At 42.8% G+C, this 23,861-nt stretch overlaps 1 protein-coding gene across 1 annotated transcript in view; it reads right to left on the reverse strand.

The window, feature by feature from the left end:
* The window catches only part of DDAH1 (dimethylarginine dimethylaminohydrolase 1), a 59,362-nt gene that overhangs the window by 5,497 nt on the left and 30,004 nt on the right, over positions 1-23,861 (reverse strand). The window contains exons 2-4 of the mRNA XM_074876427.1: positions 14,697-14,796; positions 13,458-13,531; positions 12,742-12,861 (exon numbers count right to left, since the gene is read on the reverse strand). Coding sequence (XP_074732528.1) covers positions 12,742-12,861; positions 13,458-13,531; positions 14,697-14,796 — 294 coding nt within the window. The remainder of the gene's footprint in view (positions 1-12,741; positions 12,862-13,457; positions 13,532-14,696; positions 14,797-23,861) is intronic.

Below are 23,861 nucleotides of genomic sequence, written 5' to 3' on the forward strand. Positions count from 1 at the left end.
AATGAGTGTGAATTAACATAAACAGGACAGGAACAGTTCCCAGCTTGGATATCAGCCCAATCTTAATTCTTTTCAAGAACCTCCTTTCTGCTTTCCAAGCAGTTACTCTTTCACTAAGCACCTGTGCCGGGGGAGCGAGAAGGCACGTCTGTGCTAATCCTTGTTCCCAAGGGGACAACACAATAACCTTCTCAGAACAGCAGAGCTGGTGGGTTTCAGAGGTTTGGTTTATAAATATAGGGCTCATATACAAATTTGGATCCTGGCTGGAATTTCAGAGACAGAGACTCTAAGCACATGAGAAGCCTGAGACCCCATGTTTTGGATCAGACTCAGCTTTTTAATAAAGATGGGAAAAGTTTGGAGACAAGATGCCCGACTCCCATTGTACCATTCCAGCTTTACATCAGCTTCACCCTGACAGAGACCAAGAATAATGCAGAAGTGAACAAAACTCTGAGTCAAAAACTTCAGTTCTACTGAAAACCTAAGCAAATGCAAGTGTTTCAGTTTCTCTCATAGCCAGCCCCCCTATGTTCCCATGTACATTGCAAATATGCAAGCAGAAAGAAGAGGCTTTTTTTCAGCTTAAAATGCTCACACTAATATTATCTTAAAAATAAACTGGTATTCTGTTAACAAATTTTTTCAACTAAATCCCCTTCTCGGGGAAACACCACAGACTTACATCGCATAGTGGAGAGCAGACCTTAATTTTAAGCACAGTTAAGTTTATAATTAAATTATTTGTAAGGTCATTAATTTGTACTACTTCTCATTCATAAAAAAAATACAATATAGAACTGAACTATAACAAGGATCTACAACATATTGGGAAGCAAAACAACTCATACTTGCACACACCTACAGTAAGTAATTTCTTTATAGGTCTGGATGCATTTTTCATGTTGTAGCCTGAGTCATTCACATCCCACAGAGAACATGAAATTCACAACGCAGAATGCCATGCATTCTTGAGGAAGTGTTATCAGATTGTCATTTCTGGTTCCTTCTGAAGTTATGAAACTTCCCAAGGTCACATCTACCTCCATAAAAGGTTAATGTGTTTTTCTGGGGGAAAATCCTCGCACCTTTACTTCACCAGATGTATTTTTATACTATGCTTACCATGGTTGACTTTCTTATTTATAATTTTGTTTCCGTTATATTGCCAAGATATATTTTATTACACTTTCCTTGATGTTGCAGACATCTAGCAGCAGGTGACATGTCTGCACTCAGTGCAACTCTTCTCCCTGGTAACCAGAGCCAGCTCGTCCTCTACCTGCAGCTTCTCTTTTCTTCCCTACATAATCTTTTTAAGTCTCAATTAAGAAAACATATTTATTAAATCGGCACTAAAATACATGTATCAGTAGAAGAAAAGTCACTGTGCCTGTATTTCACTCAGCTCCCAAACAACTCTTTTCTCTAGTCCTTGTTGGAAACAGAATCCTGATATTGTAGGTTTTCTGTAGGAACAAGTCATTCATCAGAAATATATTGTGAATCACTGAAACATTTCCATATGAAATTATGAATAAATTCTTAAGCAGAAGGATATGGACACATCTCCCATTCATTTGCTTCTGGAAAATGCTGAAGTGACAACAGCAGCAGCAAGCAGAAATGAAGAACAAGTGGCAGGGCTGTAGCTGTGCTTCAGGAATCAGCTTCGGGAAGCCTGGGAGATGGTGGCAAGAGCACATTAGAAGCATTGTTTTCAAGATTAAAAAGCACAGGAGTGGTGGCTGAATTAATTCAGAAACACATGAGAAAAAATGAGGGGGAAAGCGAGATGAAGCAGCATGGGAGTTTGAGTACACAGCTGCAACAGTGGGAATAGGATCTCAGCTAGCTTGAACAACACTGCAAGAAAGCATTTATTAATAACTGGACATTTGACAATACAAGATTACTCTCTTCCTTGGCTATTAAGGAGGAGATCATATTTGCAAGCTTTCATTACTGTTACAACTATGCCTGCTCGTTGAAGTAAAATTTCAAAAACCACTTTGAGAGAGCGCCCAGGCAATAACAACTCAAACCTGCCCCATAGGGAGGTTTCTGTACGCAGCAGAAATGCACCAATATGATCCAACCAGGTTATTTTAAAGACCTGTGGGGTTTTCCATGTTTCTATTACGTAAAGTCAGTGAGCACATGTGCCTAGCCAGACAGGATTCCAGGGCAGAGAAAGAGATAAAAGCAAGGTCCTTTGATTATGTTTTCTATCAGATACACCCCAAAAATACCTATTTTTTTGGAAGTTTACAAAGACTATAGCACTCGCACAATGCGTTTGTGGAGGGCTGGCTTTCTGCCCACAAATGTTGTATGACCAGCTACGTTAAGGGCCAGGCATTTCCCGCATGCCTAGTTTTTCTGGGAATTTTCTTCAGCCTGAAGAGGGTAATTTTCATTGCACATTCTCTCAGCCCTTAGTCATGCTTTCCTTATATTGAAGTCATTCGCATAGCCTAAAATGCCTTTTCTATAGTTTTTTACAGTGTGTCCTCAGACAACTGAGGTAATGGATAAGCTAAATAATCCTAAATATGAAGCAGCATTAGGCATGAAGGAAAAATGCGTATGCGTTTAGGGCCTATTATCACTGACAGAGTTAAGATGACAGCATGCACTTTTAAATCAGGCCAAGCCTAGTTACAAGTTTTCCCCACTCCTGAGGACAGCTCCAGTCTGAGCCCTGCTGCCACCTGGGACCTACTCACACCCACATTGCTGCGGGACAGGCAGCAACCAAACCCACCACACTTGCAATGCACCTTTGGATCTTCAACACTCCACAAGCAAAACCAAACATAGAGTGAATGTTCCTCTTGCTAACATGGCAACAAACACTGCAATTAAAAATGCCTGTGTCATGTTGACAGAGAAGCAGAAATGCCAATTTTCACAGTCTGATTTTTGTTTTGATTAGACCCCAACATTTAAAAGAAAAATCAAAGCTAAGGCCAAGTCAAATGCATGCAACCCTACACCCACAGGATCATTCTCTCACCAGATTTCAGCTACCCTTTCCTAAATCCTTCAAGTCACAGTATTCTTAAAAGAAAACTATTCACCTAAAACTATTTAAGATATTTTTTCCACCCACTCTCTTTTCCTTCTTTCTAAGCACATTAAAGTTTGGTCTGTTCTACACTGATGCTTAAGTAACATTTGGCCTGGGGTACAGAGCAAATTGGAATATTTTAATCCAAGAGGTTACAAATTGTGAGAAAAGATTAAGCTACATAAAAATTTTGCCTACAACAATGAAAATGAAGTATTTTTGTGGTGTGGGGCAGCTAACACTGATGAAAAGAGTAATTCAGCAATATGCAGCCAGCAGCCACATCCCCCCAGCTTGGCTGGGAGTTTGGAAGGACAGCATGCTTCTCTTCTGCTTGGAGGAAGGACCACTTGTCTGGGAACAACATCAGGCTGATGCCCTTACACACTTAAGGCAAAAGATGAGGATGGTCACCTGACCAGGACATTGCCATCTGGAAGGAGGACAGAGAGAAAGGTAAATTATTGCTTGCTACCTGGAAAATAACCCTGATTACCAAACCTACCACTTTTTAAGGCTTTTTTTTCAGTGCTGCATGATGCGGGTCTCCAGTCCCACGTGAGAGGTGACAATATCCCACTTCTGGATCCTAAGACAGGGACTGGAGGCAACTGAGATTCGATGTGTGGTTCCCAAGAACTCGTCAGCTGTCATACACAGCAATACCACCTACAGCACTGCCCCAGGAGTTCGTCCTGTTCACTTTTGAACCTGTAGCAAAGTAGCTTAAGGGTTCAGACACATACTGTGTGAGAAAGTATTTATTTTCCTTTCTTTTTTGAACTTGCCCCTTGCCTTTAGAGCTCCCCTGGTTCTTGCACTGGAAGGGACAGAGAACAATTGATCCCTGATCACCTTTTCCACATAATTCCCGATTTTATAGGCACCTATGATCCCATCTTGTTGTCTCTTTTTCAGGTTATAGTCATAGCTTGCTTAGTTTGTCTTCTTGGGCAAGCTGTTCCAGATATCTGTCCAGCCTTATTGCACTTTTCTGAATCTTTCCAGTTCTACTCTACCTTTTCTGGAATGAAGGGATTATGCATACAAAGCACAAACAACAGTCAACACACAGATGCACCACAGTTTTAATCAGTGGCATAACTATGTTCTCCATTTGGTTTCCAGTTGACATGGCAATTTCAACAAGCCCAGGATCCTATTTCTGTGGTAATGATCAGTCAGAGCCCATTATTTTGTATGTGATGTTCACACTGTCATTCTCCCTGTCCCTGCTGCACATCACTTTACACTTACCTATACTGATTTTCATTCATTACTTTATTGCTCTGTCTCTATTAAGTTCCCCCCTCACTTCATATTTGGAGAAACAATTGGCACTGGAGAGAGAAAGCAGCAGCCTTAGGGTTCAACACAAGAAAGTGCAGGACAGAGTGGGGCTGGCAACGACGCTACGGTGCTATACACCTGGGTGCAGGGACTCAGCCTGCTACACAAACCACACTACTCAACAGCTTCTCAGAGTTTCCTTGAAATGCCGCAGTGCCAACAGTGACCATAAAGAGTTGGCCAGGGTAACCAGAGGGGACAGAAGAGCAGAGCTGGAAAAGCCAATGACCTTGCTTGAACGTCAAGATCTATCAGCAGTATCACTCCCAAATGCAGACAGGTGGCAGACAACAGCAGGGTAGACTCAGTAGGAAGGGAACAAGACAGCCACTTTGAGCAGCATAAATCACAGTAGAATGATCTAAGGCTTATTGTTGGGTACTGAAAAGTCTGCTAGAGATATAAGATAGGATAGGATAGCACAGACCCTACGGATGCAAACTGCATTTGAGATCTATTTCAAACCCGCAATGCCCCAGTCTGCCATGGTCAATACACCAACTTTCTTAGCCTATACGTAGCCAGAGCATTTAATTTCCACCTACCACCCACACTCTCAGCAGCTGGGCTTTTGGCTTTTCCTCCCTGCTGCACCCTTGCAGTCATGTTTTCCAGACGGCAGAGTTCCTTAAGCAACCTCTCCCACCCTACTCCTCGGCTTTTCCTGGCGCAGGACACCTTTTGCATCACTGCAGATGTGATGGGTACCACGCACCGTTCACGTCCACACCTGCGTACTCTGCCTCTCTGAACCACCCTGCGTCATGGCCATGCTGTCACCTGCCTGCCAGCTCTGCCCAAGGGCCGCTGCAAAGGGAAACCATGACCTGAGGAGGGGAAAAGGAAACAGCGTATGTGTGTTGTTGCTTTCAGTCAAGAAGGCGAGAGAACGAGCATCCTGTCTTTTGGAACAGGAACCCAGGGAGAGAATAGTCAAAGAAAAAAAAGAAAAGCAAAGGAATAGAAACATGAGTCCCCATTTACGCAAGTCAAATGACATCTCAGTCAGCCTCTGACCCAGATCCTGTGGCCTTACTGGGGATGACAAATATGTATCAAAAGGGACACGTTCCTCTCCCTTAAGAAAAAAAGACTCACACAACAGTCTCTATTCTATAAATATATACTTTTGAGTCTGTATCTTCCAAAAGACTAGATTCTTCTGCATATATGCAAACTGAACAGCACTGACACTCACTTAAGCACAGTATGTTTATTACAACATCTAACTTTAATTAAAGAAAACCACAACTAGCTGCCTTTTTAAATAGCAGGTCATATGGTAAAGACCTACGTCCTCTGAGATGCTGTACAACCCTAATTCATAAAGTAATGGAAAATCAGAAGGAGCTAAAAGAATTTATAAAATTCTGTGCACTTTGACTAGTTTTCCTATATATAAGGCTGAGAGCAGCAAAGCCTCATTTTTTAATTTTTATTTTTAGGGGCAAGTTATCAATCATTCTCTGGATTTCACTAACCTTTCTTTGTTGCTGCATTACAGAAAAGTCAGCATTCATCTGCACTTTCTGCTAATTCCCTACCTGATGTCATCCTCTTTGGCTTATTAATATTAGTAATCATTTCCACAGCAACCCTTTGTGATATCGTAAATAGGGGATTATGACTTCATGTAGGGAATAAGCAGAGGCACAAATGATGAATTCTTAAGGCAGAAGAGATAACGTTTTCATGCAAACTTATGCATTACTAGAGAAGACAGACACTATACAGACAAAAGGAAGAGCAGATTTAGCTGAGCCTTTTCATGCTGCCTGGGAGTACAGGCTGCTTTCTAAGAACACGAAGTTTTCCCTTAGGTGCCTGTTCTGGAAGCACTTCTGTGGCAGAGCTGGGAACCCCTCAGCTTTATGCAGGCACTATAACCCTGCTCTCATGCAGGGAAACAGTACTCAGCTTTTTAAAGCTGGCACACTGCAGAGACTTCAGTTATACAAGATGGAATAAGAACTAAAGGCATTTAATCACAGGAATGGGGGCAACTGCCAATGCTGGAACAACTCCTTGCACCCAAGTCCTTAAAATCACTGCTCTGATCATAGCTTTGGATACAGACCAAGGGCCTAGTTGCCCAAAAGAGACTCCTTTCTATTTTATCCTTAAGATGTGGTTTCAATAAGCCTCCCTTGACCTCTGTCAAAACAGCTGCATTTGCAACAGCATCCTTCAGGGAATAATTTAGGGGATGAATGAGCAGCTCCACTCCCAGTAGAAGATACTGAATGGGAGAGTCAAAAACAAGGCAGAGAAATCACGGGCAATCTTTTATTGAAAGTGGGGAAATAAAGGTATTTGCTGAAGTCATGGTATTGCACTACTGTACATATTCCAATACACTCCTGACCATAATGAAATCCCATTGACAAATGAGGTTGAAGCTTGGGATACCAGGGACAAGCTCAGAGGTGCAGATGTCACCACCACTCCGGGTCCTGCTGGGGCATGTCTGTCCAGGGAACACGAGGGGTTGAAAGCTTAGTTGTTACCTGCTCTGCCTTGCACCTTGCCTGGCAATGCCACTCAGCCCTGACATCTGCCATGGTCACGCTGCCTCTGTAATTAATATCTGTTCCTCTGAAATGACTAGCTGAAATCCCAGACATTTTGCATGCAACTCCATTATCCCATATCTCAGAGAGAATACCCCAGACACAGCTGGCCACACAGACCAAGCTCCGGCCGTACGGTGGGACGAGTGCTCTCCACGATGCAGCCCTCACCCCTAGGCATCATGCTGGGTTTCCTACCTTCCCTCCAGGTCCTCTGCTCCCTTCTGAGACCCACCAGCAATCATCAGGCACCCAGCATTACCCCAGAGCAGTAGGTTCACAGCAAGGTTTTCTTTACCAGTCCCATGGGGAGACCCTGGGGCAAGTCCTTTGGCAAGTGTCTGACATCAGAGCCTACTCAAAGGACAACCTCATTTCCCAAATTCATTAGCAGGCACTTGCTACAAATACAATACACACTGCCTGCAAGGGAAGAGTTGAGCTTGCCAAAGCTGGGAACAACACACATAACCCTCAGATTTGGGATTGCTACTGAGTTACCCAAAGGGTATGACCATATGAGAATGGTTTGACCATAGACAAAGCTGCTTAAACTAAGGACTGTGTCCATCATCATCTGCCGCTGTCCAAGTCTTCACTCATCACAGAACGCAGAAGGGATCTGTGATCTGTACCAACACAAACAGCCAAAGGACAGAAGTGTGGCTTTTCAGGATTTAGTATAGAGTGAGAGAGTACAGAAAGGAGTGTGCAATAGATGCTGTGTCACGGTTCCCATCGTCATCTTGCCTAGCATTTGCCTGGAACCTGAACAGGATTACGTCCTCGGCCAGTTCCTGCTCTTCTGCTGTCCCAGCAAGACCCCAAGACTGTGTCCCTCATTATGGAAAAAGCAGTGCAGAGTGTTCGCTCACAGCACTGCCCTGTCACCTCCTAGTGCTGGGGCCAGCACTGTCACAGCCCAAATTCACCCTCATTCACGCTCATGGTAAAGGTCAGTGACTCCAACAGTGCAGGATCAGAGCCCAAATGTGACATGTTTGGAGGAAATCCTGGCCTCACTGAGGGAAACAGAAAAATAATCCCAGGCTTTACTGGCTCAACATCCATGGCCAATGTTCAACTACGGAATTACGCGTATGGAATTATGAACGGGTTTAACTACAAGAAGGAATTAAATGCATGCTGAAAACAGCAGAGGGAAGTTAAAGTTTCAGATGTGATAGCCACTACAGGCCCCAGTACTTTCTGCAGTTCATTTGTCTCTCTTTTTCACCCTGTTTCCTCAAGTGCCACTTTTCAGTTGCAGCCCAAATAAATATTCTATACTTGCCAGAGCCTGAAGAGGATTTCATGGTTAAAATGTCACTTCTGATTTATTATCTGCTTCCAGCCTGTGCTCTATAATCCTAAACTCTGTGCACTCATTTCCTAGCTCACTTGCAGCACTTTACATTACGCACACCACACTAAACTCATAATCAATTGCACTCTGCCATATGTAAGCACCAGTTTCAATTTCTTTTTCTATTTTTAAAGTATTGTAAGGATACATGAGTTGCGCTAGTAGAAGCAATCACAAAAAATTTCTCTTTTAAGCAAGATTGTTAGTAGGAAGATAAATCCTATTTTAAATATAAAATGTTAGCATAGCATGACGTAGCAGTTCACTTGTTGCCTAACAAGACACACTACAGCATGAAAACAACTCAACTATGAGGGATGGTTAAAGACAGTTTAATCATTTTGCTTATACGATTGCATTTCCAGACATGAAAAATGGGAACAACAAAGGAGAGGTCTAAAATAACAAGCTATCACAATAAAGGAGTGGCATGCTGGGCAGTGCCAGGCAAATGACTTGGTAGAAGCTCAGGGGACCGTACTGTCACACAGACTGCGACGAGTAACGAGAGGAGCAGCTGACAGCACTGCTATAGCTCAATCAATCTAATGAAATCTAGGGAGCAGCTTTTAATTCTGAGTATCAGTGCCTCATAGAGACCCTACTGCCTTTGCATGTCCACAAGACTGCAAGAAGCTGATCACCAACTGAAATTTTTTCTTCGGAGGCAAGTGAACAAACACAAAGAAATCACATAGGTCAAAAATCAAGAATTCAAATGTTAGAGGAAGCTAGTGATAAGCAGCACTGACAACTCTGACATTTCCAAGACAGAGACTTTACCTATTTGTTTTCCCGTAATGTCTCTGAAGAGATTTAGATTCCTGCAGGAACAGCTAGAGGTTCTCCAGAATGAGAGTGGAGTAGGATCCAATACACTGAGCAAGAAACACACTCTGGGTAACTTCATATGTTGGTCTGACTGTGACACAGTTGCCTGATGTAACCTGTCAGCTCGCTGGGAGCATGAGAAGGGCACATGCTATGGCACAAAACTGCTGCACCAAGGCAGAGTCCCTAACCTCAGCTGGCAGGGTACGAGCAAACACTACCATCACACACATGTAAACATGCTGCTAAATGTCCAATGCAGATAAACACACTAAAAACTGACATAGTTGATTTATTTTTTAAAAGATATCCACCAACAATCAAAGACTGCTGGATTATCTTGTTAATTACCATCTTCTTTTAAAAATGTATCTGCTTTTTACTGTACCTTGATTAATGCTGGTATTTACTTGATGGCTAGTTACCAGCAACATTTAATCAGCTTATCCAAAAAATATTTTTGGCTACAATAGCTAAATTGATGCACTGCAACACGATTAGCCGAGCCATGCAAAAGGCTTTAATCAAACTGATGAGTTCTCAGATTAGTCCTGGCTCAAGTTCAAATTGCAGCTCTGAGCAACCAGTATTGTACTTGAATTTTGCTCATGTTTATAAACACTCTATGCAAGCATAGGGCTGTCTGGATATCTGCAAACTTCATCAGGCTGCTGCTCAAGATGCATTTTGAGTTTAAGCCTGAATATTTGGGATAGTGTATATTTCACAGGGAAAGATGCAGGGCACTTTCCATCCCAGAATAAATCAATCTCACAGCATCAGGAACATTAGACCTTTACAGATAAAACTGTTTCTCATAGGTTTCTCAGGGGAGAAGACATGGGTGATAAGCTGGGAATGTACTCCCAGAGCTTCACGTAGTGATTTCTAATAAGAGAGTAACTTTGACAGCTTTTTCAAATGAATGAGCAAACTTAAAGCCACTCCAACCTATGTGGTAAGTCAAGGGATTGTCCTCTTGTTTAAGAGCTCCCCTAAGCTCATGCAGAGCAATCAGGCTGCTATCCTATTCCCTTAATTGCTGCCAGGATGCAAGTCTAAGCCAGCCAGGACTGCACTTTCCTGGCCTCCATAATTCAACCATGTCCAGCAGGGGAGATTCTGAGATTTGAAATGTTGGTTTTGTCTTAGCTGGGGACTGAGACATCTTAAATCTTGAAGTGTCACAAGATAAGAGAGGAAAAAAAACCACCAAATCTCTGCCAAGCTCTGATAGTAAAAATAACGCTGCTGGGAAAAGAAAAGTCCTAGGATTATGCCCACGAGGAAAATGTATAAGATACAAAAAGCAAATGTGTAATGAAGCACTGCAGCATGACAGTAAGGACAAGAAGTCTCTCAGGCCTCCATCTTGCAAATATTTAAGGATGTTTTAAAGTAATAAATATCACTAGCTTACTGAAGCCAAGGAGATGTACAAGACATGCAGAAGGGGTTCCTAAGCTCTTTGGGGGCCAGGGATGTTGATTTCAGAGTTACATACTATTTCTGTTATAAATGTTCTGCCTGGCAGATTCAGATCAGTAGCCTTGGGCACTGATAGCAGTGCTGTTCTTAAAAATAATTCATGCTTTAGAAGCAGGGCAAGAGATACAAGCTGGGTTGCATAAGTAGCATTTAAACTGAGCAGATTTCAGAGAGCTTTCTCACTAGCACAGCAGAGCTATCTTCACTCCTCCTCATTTATTGCAAGGGACACACAGCTGGCTTCCTCCATGCATTAGTGATCATGTTGCAAAAAGGAGGCTTCTGCAAAGCCAAAGAGCAAAGCCTGCACTTAGGTTCTTATTTATTGGCAAAAGAATCAGTATAATCAGAAGCTGAGAATTTAGGACTTGCTGCTATCACTGAAAAGTAAATTTTGGTTTAATCTTTTGGCCTGAGTTTGGCTAGGATAAAGTTAATTTTCACAAGAAGCTGGGAGGGGACACAGACAGGACAGCTGACCAGAACTAGCCAAGGGGATATTCGATACCATATGACGTCATGCTCAGGATATAAACTAGGGGAGCTGGCCAGGGAGGGACCCTCCTATAAACTAGGAGGGATCATGGCTTGGGAATCTACTGGGCATCAGATTCCAGATGGTGAGCAATTGCATTGTGTGTCACTCACTTCACATACTTTTTTTTTATTATTATTATTCCTCTCCTTGTGTTGTCCTATTAAACTGTCCTTATCTCAAACCACTAGTTTTTACCTTTTTCTTCTGATTCTCCTCCCCATCCCACCGGTGTGGGGGAGGAGTGAGCAAGCAGTCACATGGTGCTTAGCTGCTGGCTGGGCCTAAACCACAACATCTTTGAAGGCAAGTCCTGATAAAAATGCATAAGACACTTATCTGTAATGCTTTCAGACATGCTCTGGCTTACCTCCATCTTCAAACCAAAGTGTGCCGGATGGTAGGTCCTAATTTATCAAGAGGGACAAACTCCCTCAAGCTTCACGTCAGGTAAAGTCTCAGTTGCACTTTGCTGTTTTGGTGCCCCAGCCAAAGTTTCTGCTGCAAAGCATCAGTGCCTAAAGCTGTGTTACCATGCAGGAGCAGAGATGCTGATCTCTTGAGTGAGCTGTCTCATTGCCTATATGCATAATGAGATTCATGGCCTCAGGTGTCTGCACCCACATCTCTGAAAAAGCTTGATTTGGTAGATTTGCTCTGAACACACCCAGCAGGCAGGAAAGCCGCTGAGCCTAGTGCAAACTGCAGCAGCAATAAATATTTCCTATTGAGGATGATGGTGTAGTAGAGGGATGACCTGCTACACAACAGATTACTGGTGTGCAAGTCTGCCAGAGAAGAGACACCCAGTTTCATGAGGCTTCTTAGCCCAAGGGTTCCAACCCACACCTCCCACTTTAAAGGAAAATGTTCAGAGACTCAAATTATTACCAGGTTGGGTTGAGACTGCTCTCCCTTCTGCTGAAGCCATGCTGTTATGAGACCCTCATGGGATTAGAGAGGAAAAAGCGTGACCAGGAAGGAACTTGACTTTGTAGCCAGGTGATAGAGGAAGGAAGGATGGGGAGTCCTGGCCTCTGGTCCCCATGGCTAGAGTTACTTACTGATTTTATCCAGAGAGTCAACACTGCAAAATGCATACACAGGTCATCTTTGCAACAGGGATCAGACCCCTCTCCCTCTTCCTTCATGCCGAAACTTTTTACTTCCCCTCCATCAGTTTTAAAAGCCATATTTCCTCATGGAAACATCTGAAGTAAGTATCTCCACTGGTCTGACGATATCTTCTTCCTCCCTCCTATCACCAAGTTATCACCTTTTTAGTCAACAAAGCTGTAAGTAATAACCTGCATAATCTGTTTATTTCCTGAAAACAGCTAAAGCTAAATTAACATCACTATTCTCTTACTTGATAAAAACTTTATGGTTTGCACATACAGGAGACCCTGAGGTGATTTCCTCTTTCATTGATCTATACCTATTTTAAACTTCCAGCATCCTTGAGCAGAGATTAAAAACAAAAAACCCAAGTTTGTTGATTAGGAAATTTTCTTATGTGCTTTACCTTGAGGGCTTTCTGTGCAGCTTCACTTGATCCGATAGCAATCAAGTTTGGTCCAGCCATGCTGCAAAAGCTCTTCAGATGCAAAGAATCATGAACAGGGACTGTGGAGACAGCATAATCCTGTATGGGAGCAAAGAGTAGCTGCTATATATATTTTTAAGTTGTCCTATTTCCATAATTATATTGAGACATTCCATAATTAATTTTACTCTCTGCAAATTAACTATAGCAACATATCCCAGGGCACAGTGTCAACTGCTTAAGTATGACATACCCCTCTGGACCAGCTTGTCTTGTCTGGTGCACTGGAGTAAAATCCAGAACATGTTTCAAATATTACTATTGTTGCAACTGTAAAGAAATACATTAAAATGAGTAATGAAAGAGTACGTACATAAAACCTCTCCAGGGACCAGCAGTAAGAACATAGCCAATACATTAGAACATTAAGAACATGAGTGTTGATATGTCCTCAAATAATAAGAGCCTCCCACTATCCAAGTTACTTTCATGCAGCGATCTCACATTTCAGATCCAACTTCAGCATCCTGTAAAGTGACAGATGCTCAAACCTTTTCAGTAACTTGTACCTTTTTTTCTTTAATAAGTCCTAAATAAAGCATTTGAGTATAAAAATTATACTGGCCAAGACATTTGTCAAATTGATTCAGTGGGTGATAGCTTATATTCCCTGTGGCAGGAATGAATCTACAAACCTTAAATGTGTCAGCCAGAATTTCGGCACCACGTTGATTTGTCCGCCTGGAAAGACCCACAAAAAATTCTCTGCCTAGAATGAAAAAAGTTAAGGGCAAAACAATTACAGCATTCTTTTTTTTAAGCCATCCAAAAAAATCACCACATTAGCTCCTTCATCAGAACATACACATTTTAAAAACAGGCCAGCTTTAGAGACATTTTGAAGCAATCTTTCATGAATATCGTTTTCTAGCTTTCTTTTCTTAAGTGGAGTACTAAAACTGAAAATTCAGCATAGAAGAATGCAACCTGCAATTGTGAGCTGATAATATAAAGCAATTATCTTTTTCCAGAAGACACATTTCACCAGAAGCATAAATAGCTTCCTCTTCTAAAGCTCTGCAATGGTCATTGAGTCAGGAAAGAGAACAGCTGAGCTGGATTAGCACAGCACTGATTGACCATTTCCCTCTCCCTCTGAGATTTCCTCAGGTCTCAAAGGCAGCTCTGCAGCCACTGGATCCTCCAGCTCAGAGAAAATCAGTGCTGGATCTGCACTGCCTTAGAAAGGCCTCCCTTCCTAGACTGCCTCTTTTGAGACCCTTCTTTCCCCTTGGTGAACTAAGGCAAGCAGCCAGTCTACTGTGATGCTGATCAAAATAAACAGGCTCATTCAGCACAGGCAGGGAGCAAGCGTGTGTGCAGCCGATGTGAGAAAATGCCTAATGGGTTTAATGACATAAAAAACACAGTCAGTATCTTCATCTTTGAAGTCAACCATGCATATAAGTTGTCCAGCACATGACATCTGGCAGGCAACTCCACCACTTTCTCCATAAACTAAAAATGCATTTTTTGCATTTGATTCATTGAACTAGTGACAATTGTCTGCATCAGGCTTTTGTAAGTCCTGAAAATGAGTCTGGTGAACGTAGCTGCTTGTAATAAGAAATATGAAACAACTGCAGGCAGTTGACTACTGAAAACATTTTTCTTATTGGCACTTTACAAGCTAAAATAAAATTTACATGCACAGTGCTGCTCTTTGTACTGTGTGTACTGCTACTTCATTTATTCAGGCATTAGGCAGGACATCAAGGGTTGCATTGAAAATTCATTTCAGGTACCTTCATAACATTTAGTAAACAACTGATTTAACAAACCACACGAATGACATTTTATGACGCAGACGACAGATAACATGCAGTCTTCGAGGCAGTCAGAATATGTAAACAGCAAATTCACTACCACTATACCTGTAAATAAGACGTCTCCACCATCCAAGGTTGCGTTTTCATCTACCATCTCTACTATATTGAGGTTGAGACTTTCTAGTACTCTCTTCATGGTTTCAACCTGTTTAAAAGAAAGTTGTTTAGAAAATAATGTATCATTGAAAAACTTAAAAAACTACCAGAAATACACATCATTAAGATAATTAAAAGTCCTTTAGCACGCCTTTAGCAAGACAGATGGCAGGGTCCTTTGTGTCCCTGCCCATTGCACTTCCCCAGCTCTCTCCAGAGGCCTTTGTGGTCTGGAAGGAAGGGGTGTCAAGCGGCAGTGATCAGGCTCTTGCCTTTGCATGGGAACCAGGCAGCATCCAGGGGAGCCAGACGAGGAGTCCAAAACACATGTTAAGTCTGATCCCTCTGCACAGTAACATCCTCTCTCACAAACGTTATCCCTTGGATTTGAGAGGGGAAAAAGCACCAGCAGAGGAGTGACACTCTCCTTCTGCACTGCTCAGACACAAGACATGGCTCTACCAGCCATGGAGGTGGCAGCTCTACCCCATGCCCCTCTTCCATCAGGGAAAAAAACAAATCCCCAAATCAGTAAATGTTCGTTTTCTTTATAGTTTTGCAACTTTACTAAGCACTAGTTCTCCTTGCATTTCTGAGCTACCTTGCTACAGAATTACAAGACCTTTCACATCCTTGCATGTTCCACTGGTCATTTATCTATTTAATGTGATAAATTAAGCATTTCTAGAAGAAACACAGGAAGCTAAAGCAGGTGACACCATACTTGTCTTCCAGCACCATATACCAACCGAAGCAACTCTAGCAGCCTTACTCTTGGGCTCTGTTCCAGGCTTTGAAGATATTTATCAGATGCTCAAGATGTTTTTCCCTAACAGTTGAGTTCATTTTAGCTTATGAAACCAAATTTAAACAAATAAAATGACTGCCATATAAATAACTGGACCTTTTTTCCATGATGGGTGTTAATGGATTCAAGTCTACGGTTCAATGTTTTGCAGGGTTTTTAAGCAACCAGTAGAAATTCCCAGAGTTTTAATTGGAAAGTGCTGTTCACATGTCTGGTGACATATGCTAGGAATATCTTTCAATATCCATTGCTTGTGTGAAATAGAAGTCTCAAGTTACTGTTTGTTTTCTATGGGCAACACCAGGAACTTCATTCGTAAAAACAGAAATGAAAAAAGGAGCACAAACTGAGATGGAGAAGATCAGAGGGAAGACAACGTTATTAAAAAGGCAACTGGAAAAAAAGAACTTGTAGATAAAGGATTCTGGAAAAACAAAACCAAAAATTAATAGCCCATCTGCTTTTGCATATAGCTGAGTTTCCTGCATGGAAACAGACTTGCATTACCCTCACCACATCATCTTTAAAGACATAGTGCAGCAGTCCTGAGTAGTCTCCAACATAGCATGTCCACAGTATGTGTTTGACACATGACCATCTTGGAAACAGCATATTGCATCATTCAGAGTTTGGGTTAGTTTGTGGTAAAGTCCACAAGTAGCTGGAGTCTGTATCTCATCACTGCAAAAGGGAATCAAGAGCGTGGCTCCATCCTTAAGCCTTCCCACATCAGGAAGGACTGTGCCACTTTCCAACCGAGCTTCTATCCCGGAGAGAAAACAAGATACAATCTCTAGCTAAGGAGGAACATCCTCAAGTAAAAAGTTAGAAGTAGGGATGCAGCAAAGGTGTTTGATTTTACAAAGCCTCCTATCCTCCTCACATTTTATCCTCACCAAACAACTGATATCCATTTTTCTGAAGCTCCTAACACATACTGGTAAGATTTTATAATGAATGAAAGACTAATTCACAGAGCTAGCTTTGATGTATGAACAAATAACCACCTCTTGGCTTTTTTTTTTCCTCCAGGAGAGAACTGAAAAAAAGTAGGAGAAAGTCTTCTGTGAAGCCACAGTTACCCAGGAGACACCACTAAAATACACAAAGTATTTGGACATGACCTGATTACAAGCATATTCACTATGAAGACGACTTACTGCTTGCTTTTTTCATAAGTAGCCGAGAGAAAAAGTCACCTTCCCTCACTTTATCTCCTTTATATGAAAAGTAAAATCCCAGGTAGTCAGAATTGTAGCACACAAAGGAAACACTCATCCGTGTCCTTTAGATTTCTGTATCGTATTATCTCAGGTCAGCTTAAGGTTTGTAACACGATATTGGGTTTTATTGTACACGTACCCATTAGTACATCAGTTGAGTGTTAAAGCTTGTATGCTTTGTGTAGTGATATTTTTTCTAATAAGCACATTCCTGGTGTGAGACGGGATGTGTCTAATCCATAGCAAAGCTGATTGAGAGACAATGGGCTGCAGCCAACTCAGCTCTGTTTCAAGGAAAGAGGACAATAACTGCGTTTGACATTTATAAGAATCTAATTTCCTCGTGCTTTAAAAATGGAGCTCATTACCATCCGGACTGGTGCCTTCCACCAATTACTGTAACTGATGTGTGTGGATTTTTTCCTTCTCTATATTAGTATTTGATGCACTCTAAATGGAGGCTGCTTCCTAAATTATTTACTGGGCTTCTGTGCACTAACCATATTATGGGATTTACGTTATTGACAGTAAGAAGGAAATTATCTTTTCAAAAGACAGTGGAAACAGGGAAATGATTTTGTGAGCCATGGGCTCACCTCTGCCAAGAGCAGGGCAGCTTTTCCACCAGGGTGCCAAGGCTGGGTGGTGGGACCGTGGGCAAGTCACCACTGAGGCTCTCAAATGCCGCATGGGCAGGGCACAGCTGGGGCTCGGCAGAAGTTGTGGATGGTACCAAATCAGGCGTCCCCTAATGACTGCAATTACCCGTCTGCCTCTGCCTCTGAGCTCTCGGTGAAGGGGGGACAACGTCTGCAGACCTGTTTCGGATGAAAGGATGCAGACAGATTCAGAGAGCTGAAGACCATCCAATGAGCCAGAGACTAAATGAGGTTTTTAAACCAGCAGAGCTTAGCTCTAAGTGCTAACAGCTCAGTTCTCCAAAGACTGACCACAGCCCTAACAAAAAGGACTCTCAGCCCAAGACACACTACCACACTGTCTCCTAAAATTTTACATCCAGCACCAATTTCTCCGGTGTTGTAAATCACAATTATTGTGTTTCAGTCTCCACTTCATTGTGTTTTAAACTGTCATTCATAGCTGTCCAAAGCAAATGTCAGACTTAATATATGCAGAAGTTAGACTATGATATCTCTGAGGTGACTATTTCTGGAGCCATTAGATCCGAGTTCACAAAGTGCCACTGTCAATATATAATGCATTTTTCAGCAAGACTCCAAGAGAAGGCTATAAATAGACATGGACAAATCTGGGGCCAGGAAAGGGTAGACTTCAGTTTTGCAAAACCAGATACCAGTGTATCCAGATACCACAATCCAGGTTCCTGCCTGTCTGAATCTGCTCCATTTGGAGATGAGGAAAGTTTGTCTCCTCTTGACAATAAGCACTGCCCTTCTGGGCTTGCAAAGGCTGCAAAGAAAATAAAGCAGCACTGTAATATTTTTGAGGTTTTTGAGAAGAAAAAGCCACTACTGGTTGTTTTCTTACTTTAAGTAGGTCAGATACACACCCTTGTGTATATTGATCTCGGAAATTTGTGGGATGTGGGTTGTGGCACAGTTTCTGACTCCTGCTCCCTGTGTTGATGCCCTGGCTCTTGAGAGGTCAATGGGAAAGTCGTTGAAGAATAAGATGATCCAGCACTGCTATTCAATGCAGATCATGCTGTAAGAGTGTGTTAAGTGCAAGACAAGTAAGGTCAGCTCTGTCCCACAAACAGCCGCCAGCACAGCCTGGTAAGGACACCCTGTACCTGCCATTCCCACCCCATCAGCTGATGGACCACAGTTAGCTTTGGCAATCAATCCTGTTTTCTACCCACACAGGGCCTTTGTGTCTATCCCACTGCCTCTTTCGGGAAGGGGAGAGAAGGTGATGACCGGCAGTAGCCTGGCTACGAAGTGAATCACCAGCCACTCAGCAGGACACTCCTGAATCATGTGGGTGGAAATGCTGCTTGCTCCCAAGGCACCTGGACAAAACACATCCAGACTGCTCAGTTCAGAGCAATCTGAGCATGACGTCAAACTAGGCTGCGCATCACAACACATGGAAAACACGTCAGAACACCCTTTTGGGGAGTTTCAGTTGATCCTACCCTGCTGCTCTGCTGACATGGAGCTCCAGGGACAGGTCCTTACCCAATGGTGGGGCAGTTGCACGATAGCATCAGTCAGACTTGTAGTGCCTCAGTGGCTGTGCCAGACTACCCACCAGCTGACAGCCAGCACTGCGCTCTGCTGGCAGACACAGTGCTCCTTCCACCCCACTCAGCCAGACATACCATTCAGAACAGCTGGTCCTCAACCACTTTTCATCAAACAAGGCCACAGGAGGGCCAAGAAGGAACACCGAGGTACACCCAAGCCATGTCCTCAAGCAGAAGATAACTTGTTAGTTGCTCCCGATACACAGATCCCACACCATGGCTTTCAGGTTGCAGCTCAGAGAGTTTCACCCTTACCCAAAGCTTGCACCGAGCAGGCGCGGCTTTTGGCAGAGTTTGGGTAGTTTATGAATCATGGAGTTCAGAAAAGGCCACACGGATAATTACCCAATTAGTTATTCCCCACACACTGCTAATTATGGATCCAAACCCACTTACTGCCCTACTACTGAAACAGTCACAAACTGTGTGCCTAGAGCTGATGTACCCAGTGCCAAATGTCCATTGTCCCTAGAGAGCAACCTGAGATTGGGGCAAGTACAGCACCATTAGGGATTAGTGCAGAAGGGGAAACATGGAAAGAGTTGGACTAGGGACAGCACAGAGAGGGTCTGGCACATGGAAGAGGAGCAGAAAGCAGTAGGTGGCCCCAGGACTTCTGGTCCCAGAAAAGCTTCTCCGCTGTGTAAGAGGGGAGTGCCAGCCTGGCAGGTCTCAGGAGGTCAAGCAGCAACCTCCTCTTCCAGTTACACACAGTGAAAAACACTATTAATCTGGATGTCCTTGGAGCATGTTGTGTTTTAATAGCCAAGCAGAAGCGAAGCGCATGACAAGAACTCTACACAGCTCACCAGCAGTAAACCAGGGCTGGGTTTCCCCTTCCCCTCTTCCACCACTTAGCCTTTAAAATGCAGGGACACTATTTCCCACAAAACAGGAGCCAGCAACCTGCTCACTTGCTACAAGAAGTTGGGCTGAAATTTCAACCCGCAGCAAGTTGAAAAAATTTCAATCAGGTATAAAAAAATTCACAGGAAAAAAAAAGATGCTTAAAAAGATGGAGATTTAAAGTCACTAGAAGAAAAGGCTCACTAAGATCCACTAAGCATAAAATCAGGTTAGTGGAAAAGTTTAAGCAGCATGAATGCATTGTTACAGAAAAACAGTGAAGATTTTGCTGGATAAAGACGATGACATGAAATTTAAGTCGTATGCAGGCATGCTGAGAAAGTAACGTTCTAAATACTTTCTGCTTACAATTACAAAATGATCAATTGTTAAGTGTTGGACAGAGAAATATATTCCATTCTGCCTGGACATGCACAGCGGGCCAAGAATGCACCTGGATAAGCCAAGCATTCACTATCTCTCAGACACCCAATATCCCATAATACCCCCAGTGACTGCCAGCTCCTAGTCCACCCTTGACCACACGCCATGTGCCCCATTTCACAGCTGAAAAGTATTTAAAATTCATGAAGCCTGTTGAAAGCTCAACTGTCACATTCTGCTCATTCCACAGGGTATGGGAAAACTGCGCAGAAGGGACATTTCAACCGGGGCTATTATGGCTCTTGAATAACCAATATTCCATTAAATTGCTAATAAACCCACTTGAAGATAAGTTGATCACAATCGAACCATACAGTAGCATTCCTTTCCTTTAACACCAAGTTGTCAGGTTTCACTCTGTACTGTACTACTGTTTCTGTGCTGTTTGTTCGTGCCTTGACACAGAGCATTCAAGATACTCACTTTGTCCCCAGTAATCTAAATGCCCTATTCTAAAGAGGCTGAAAGATCTTTGGCAAGGATAATACTCTGCTTATTTTAAGGTAGGGAACTCTTTTCAAAGGAAAATCTATGCTAAAGAAGTGAAAAATAATTATACCTCAACCAGGATATCTGGGGTTTTGTAACTTCTGGAACGGGTTGCTCACAATTTGAACATAATGGTAAATGGTACTAGCACCTCCCAGCTTCCCTAGCACCCAGTCAACCTTGGTATGGTCTGAACTTTCATTTGAGTTTGTAGTTCTGCAACGCATTTCCTCCTCCCGCCACCAAATTTTAGCTTTATGAACCAAACTAAATATAAAAAACTTCTGAAAAAACCCTTCAAGAGTGTTTGTTTTGCATTAAAATGGATTTTGGTAGATTCCTTGCAGTTGTCAAGCTGCTGGCATGCTTGCTGTTGCCTTCTGATCTTGCTGTGTGCATATGTCACTGTGCCAAGAGGACTCCAAATTTTGTAATTTCTAACACTGAAAAGCATATCGGTCTTCTCAGAAGGGGATTTAGAAGCTTTAATTTTATATTAACTAGCCTGATACTGCTGAAAAGCAGCTCCCACCCAACTCTACCCCAGCAGGGAACCACCATTACCACCCAGCTCTGAACTCTTCCCATCACCTCTCCAAGGCACGTGGGAAACGGCCTGCAGATTTCAGCTGCTCAAATGGCCGAGGATCATCATCGGGAAGATTTGGTCCCATCTAGTCTGTCTGGTTGGGAACCACGGACAAGACCCAGTGGTTACCACCAGGTCCCCACTGTCCCACACCAAGGACAGGCAGGGAGGAGAAGCAATTGCTCCAGCAGGGACCTTCCCAGAGCCCCCTGAAGCCAGCCCAGCTCAAGGAGCAATGACCATCATCAGAGGCAGCAAGGAGAATATTTTTCTTCACATTGAATTCACTCAATAACTGGCCTTTCACTGAGGAGCATCCGGTTGCTAGCATGTTATTTTATAACAAGGGCCCCACGGGCAGAGGTTATACTAACCCAGCATTTTTTCCTCTCTAATAATAGGTTTCATTCATGCCTTCAGAGAAGTTGACTTGTCTGTCTTATTTTAGCTATGCTAACACATCCTGTAAGAGTGCCCTGAAGTGTCTAGACATATATAACAACAATAATGGCAGAAAATGTAAATTCTGACCATTTTCTGTCTCCCAACTAATTCCAGTAAGGTTTCCATTGCGGGTAAGAAAAGTATCATCCCAGTAGGATTACAGAAGTTTGCTGGTATACATGAAATGGGATTAAATCCTTGAAGACACACCAAGAGTTTTAAGTAGTCAAAAATACATCTCAGTACAAATAAGCAAACAGAGTGATCTATTGAACAAATTGGCCATCACAGTGCCAGATGGGACATTTCAACCTGAAAATAACCTTTACCAGTCTAATACTATACTGACGAATTTTAATAATTTCTTACTCTTTAAAGAAAAATATGCAGTAAGCATAAGCACTGTTCCTTGAACTCAAACTGACAAAGGCAAAGAAAGAGCCAGCTTTGCAAGGCCTGCTTCTGCACCAACTTCCCATTCAGGCTTACAGTCCCAAGGAGGAAATGAGAATAAAGCAAGGACTCAAACATGAAGAGCACAGCAAGATGCAACAGTGGGTACAGTCCCTCTATAACCACACATTTTTAAGAGGTAGAAACTTTTGTATATGCCTTTCCTTGCACGCTCACCAAGTGTGTTCAGGCAGCTGCCTGCAGCGCTGGGCTGAGAAGAGCCCCTGTTCCCCCCACAGACGCTTGCTGTGCAGCCTGCAAACGCAAAGAGGGTCGGTGCTGCCTCCCGGGCTGCTTTGCCAGGACATCCCTCACCCTCCTGTGCCTCTAGTGACAGAAGGACTGCAGTACAAGCTCTCTTCTCGCCTTTTGCATTTTTAAGCCATACAACTCAGAGACAATATTTCATTTACAAACTTCAACAACTGTAGGCAGGCTCCCTTGATTGTAATGTACGCTACATTAACATGATACTAACAAAACACAGCTCCTAGTTTTAAACCAGCCTGCTCACACCCTGCCTCCCCTCCGTCCCTCACTAACACCTCGGCAGACTTGGGACACTGTTGCTCAGTAAAATTACAAGACCAGAGAGTTATAGAACAGGAAGTTTACGGCAATTAAACTTCCTATGTGACAGCACTGAGACAGTCCTACTGCCCACGAGAGGACAAGGACCCACCAGATGCAGACCCATGCCCTCAGCCCCAAGGAGGGAGCATGAGAGCCTTCCCAAAGCTGCTCCAAAACCTCATCATCAGAACTGCCGTGAGAGGCACCTGTCCACCCTGTGATCGAGCACCAACTTCAGATATAGGTGATACATCACCAAAAGTCCTGAAAAATTGTGAATTTCTTGTTAGTGACAGACATCTAAATACTTGGAAAAAGGAAACAGCCACCTGCCCTTCGTGCAGTCATGTTTCACCCAGACAGAAAGGGCACACATACAAACTCTGATCTACAAAGCCCTGATCTATGCAACAAATACTAACGAAGTACAAGCCAAAAAAAACTCTTTTAAGGCCTCACTGCATTTAATTACCTTGAAGTCTACATGAGTTTCAGTGCATTGACATTCACACAACTCCCTCAGACAATTTCTGCAATATAGGCATAAGGATAGAGAATTTAAAACATTTTATAAAGATGCAGCACAGCAACATGCATTCTTTTAATGCTCAGTGATGGATGAGTACTGATCAAGTTTAAAACCAAAACCTAGATTAGAATACTTTTTTTTTTAAACAGAAATTGCTTAGGTGTTTATTCTAAGTTCAAAGTAATTTCAAATCTCGGAGGACGCTGTTGCTTTTATCACTTGCAAATATCATCAACACAACTCCACACACATTTTCCACAAGAGCATTTAGTAGCGGGAGGAAATTAGGAGAGTCAAACCTGAACACAGGAGCTGAGCTCTAGGCAGGCAGCAGAGGATGAAATCCTGGCCCCGCCCAAGCCAGAACTGCCCCCCTGCCCCCACCTGAGATGTCCCTTTACATTTTATACAATAAATGCAGAAACACAAATGTCAGCGTGCCTGTAAGGAAAGCACTTTAAGAGCACTAACAGCTGCAATGTGGTT

Source organism: Strix uralensis, chromosome 8, assembly GCF_047716275.1.
Source record: "Strix uralensis isolate ZFMK-TIS-50842 chromosome 8, bStrUra1, whole genome shotgun sequence".
Lineage (NCBI taxonomy): Eukaryota > Metazoa > Chordata > Aves > Strigiformes > Strigidae > Strix > Strix uralensis.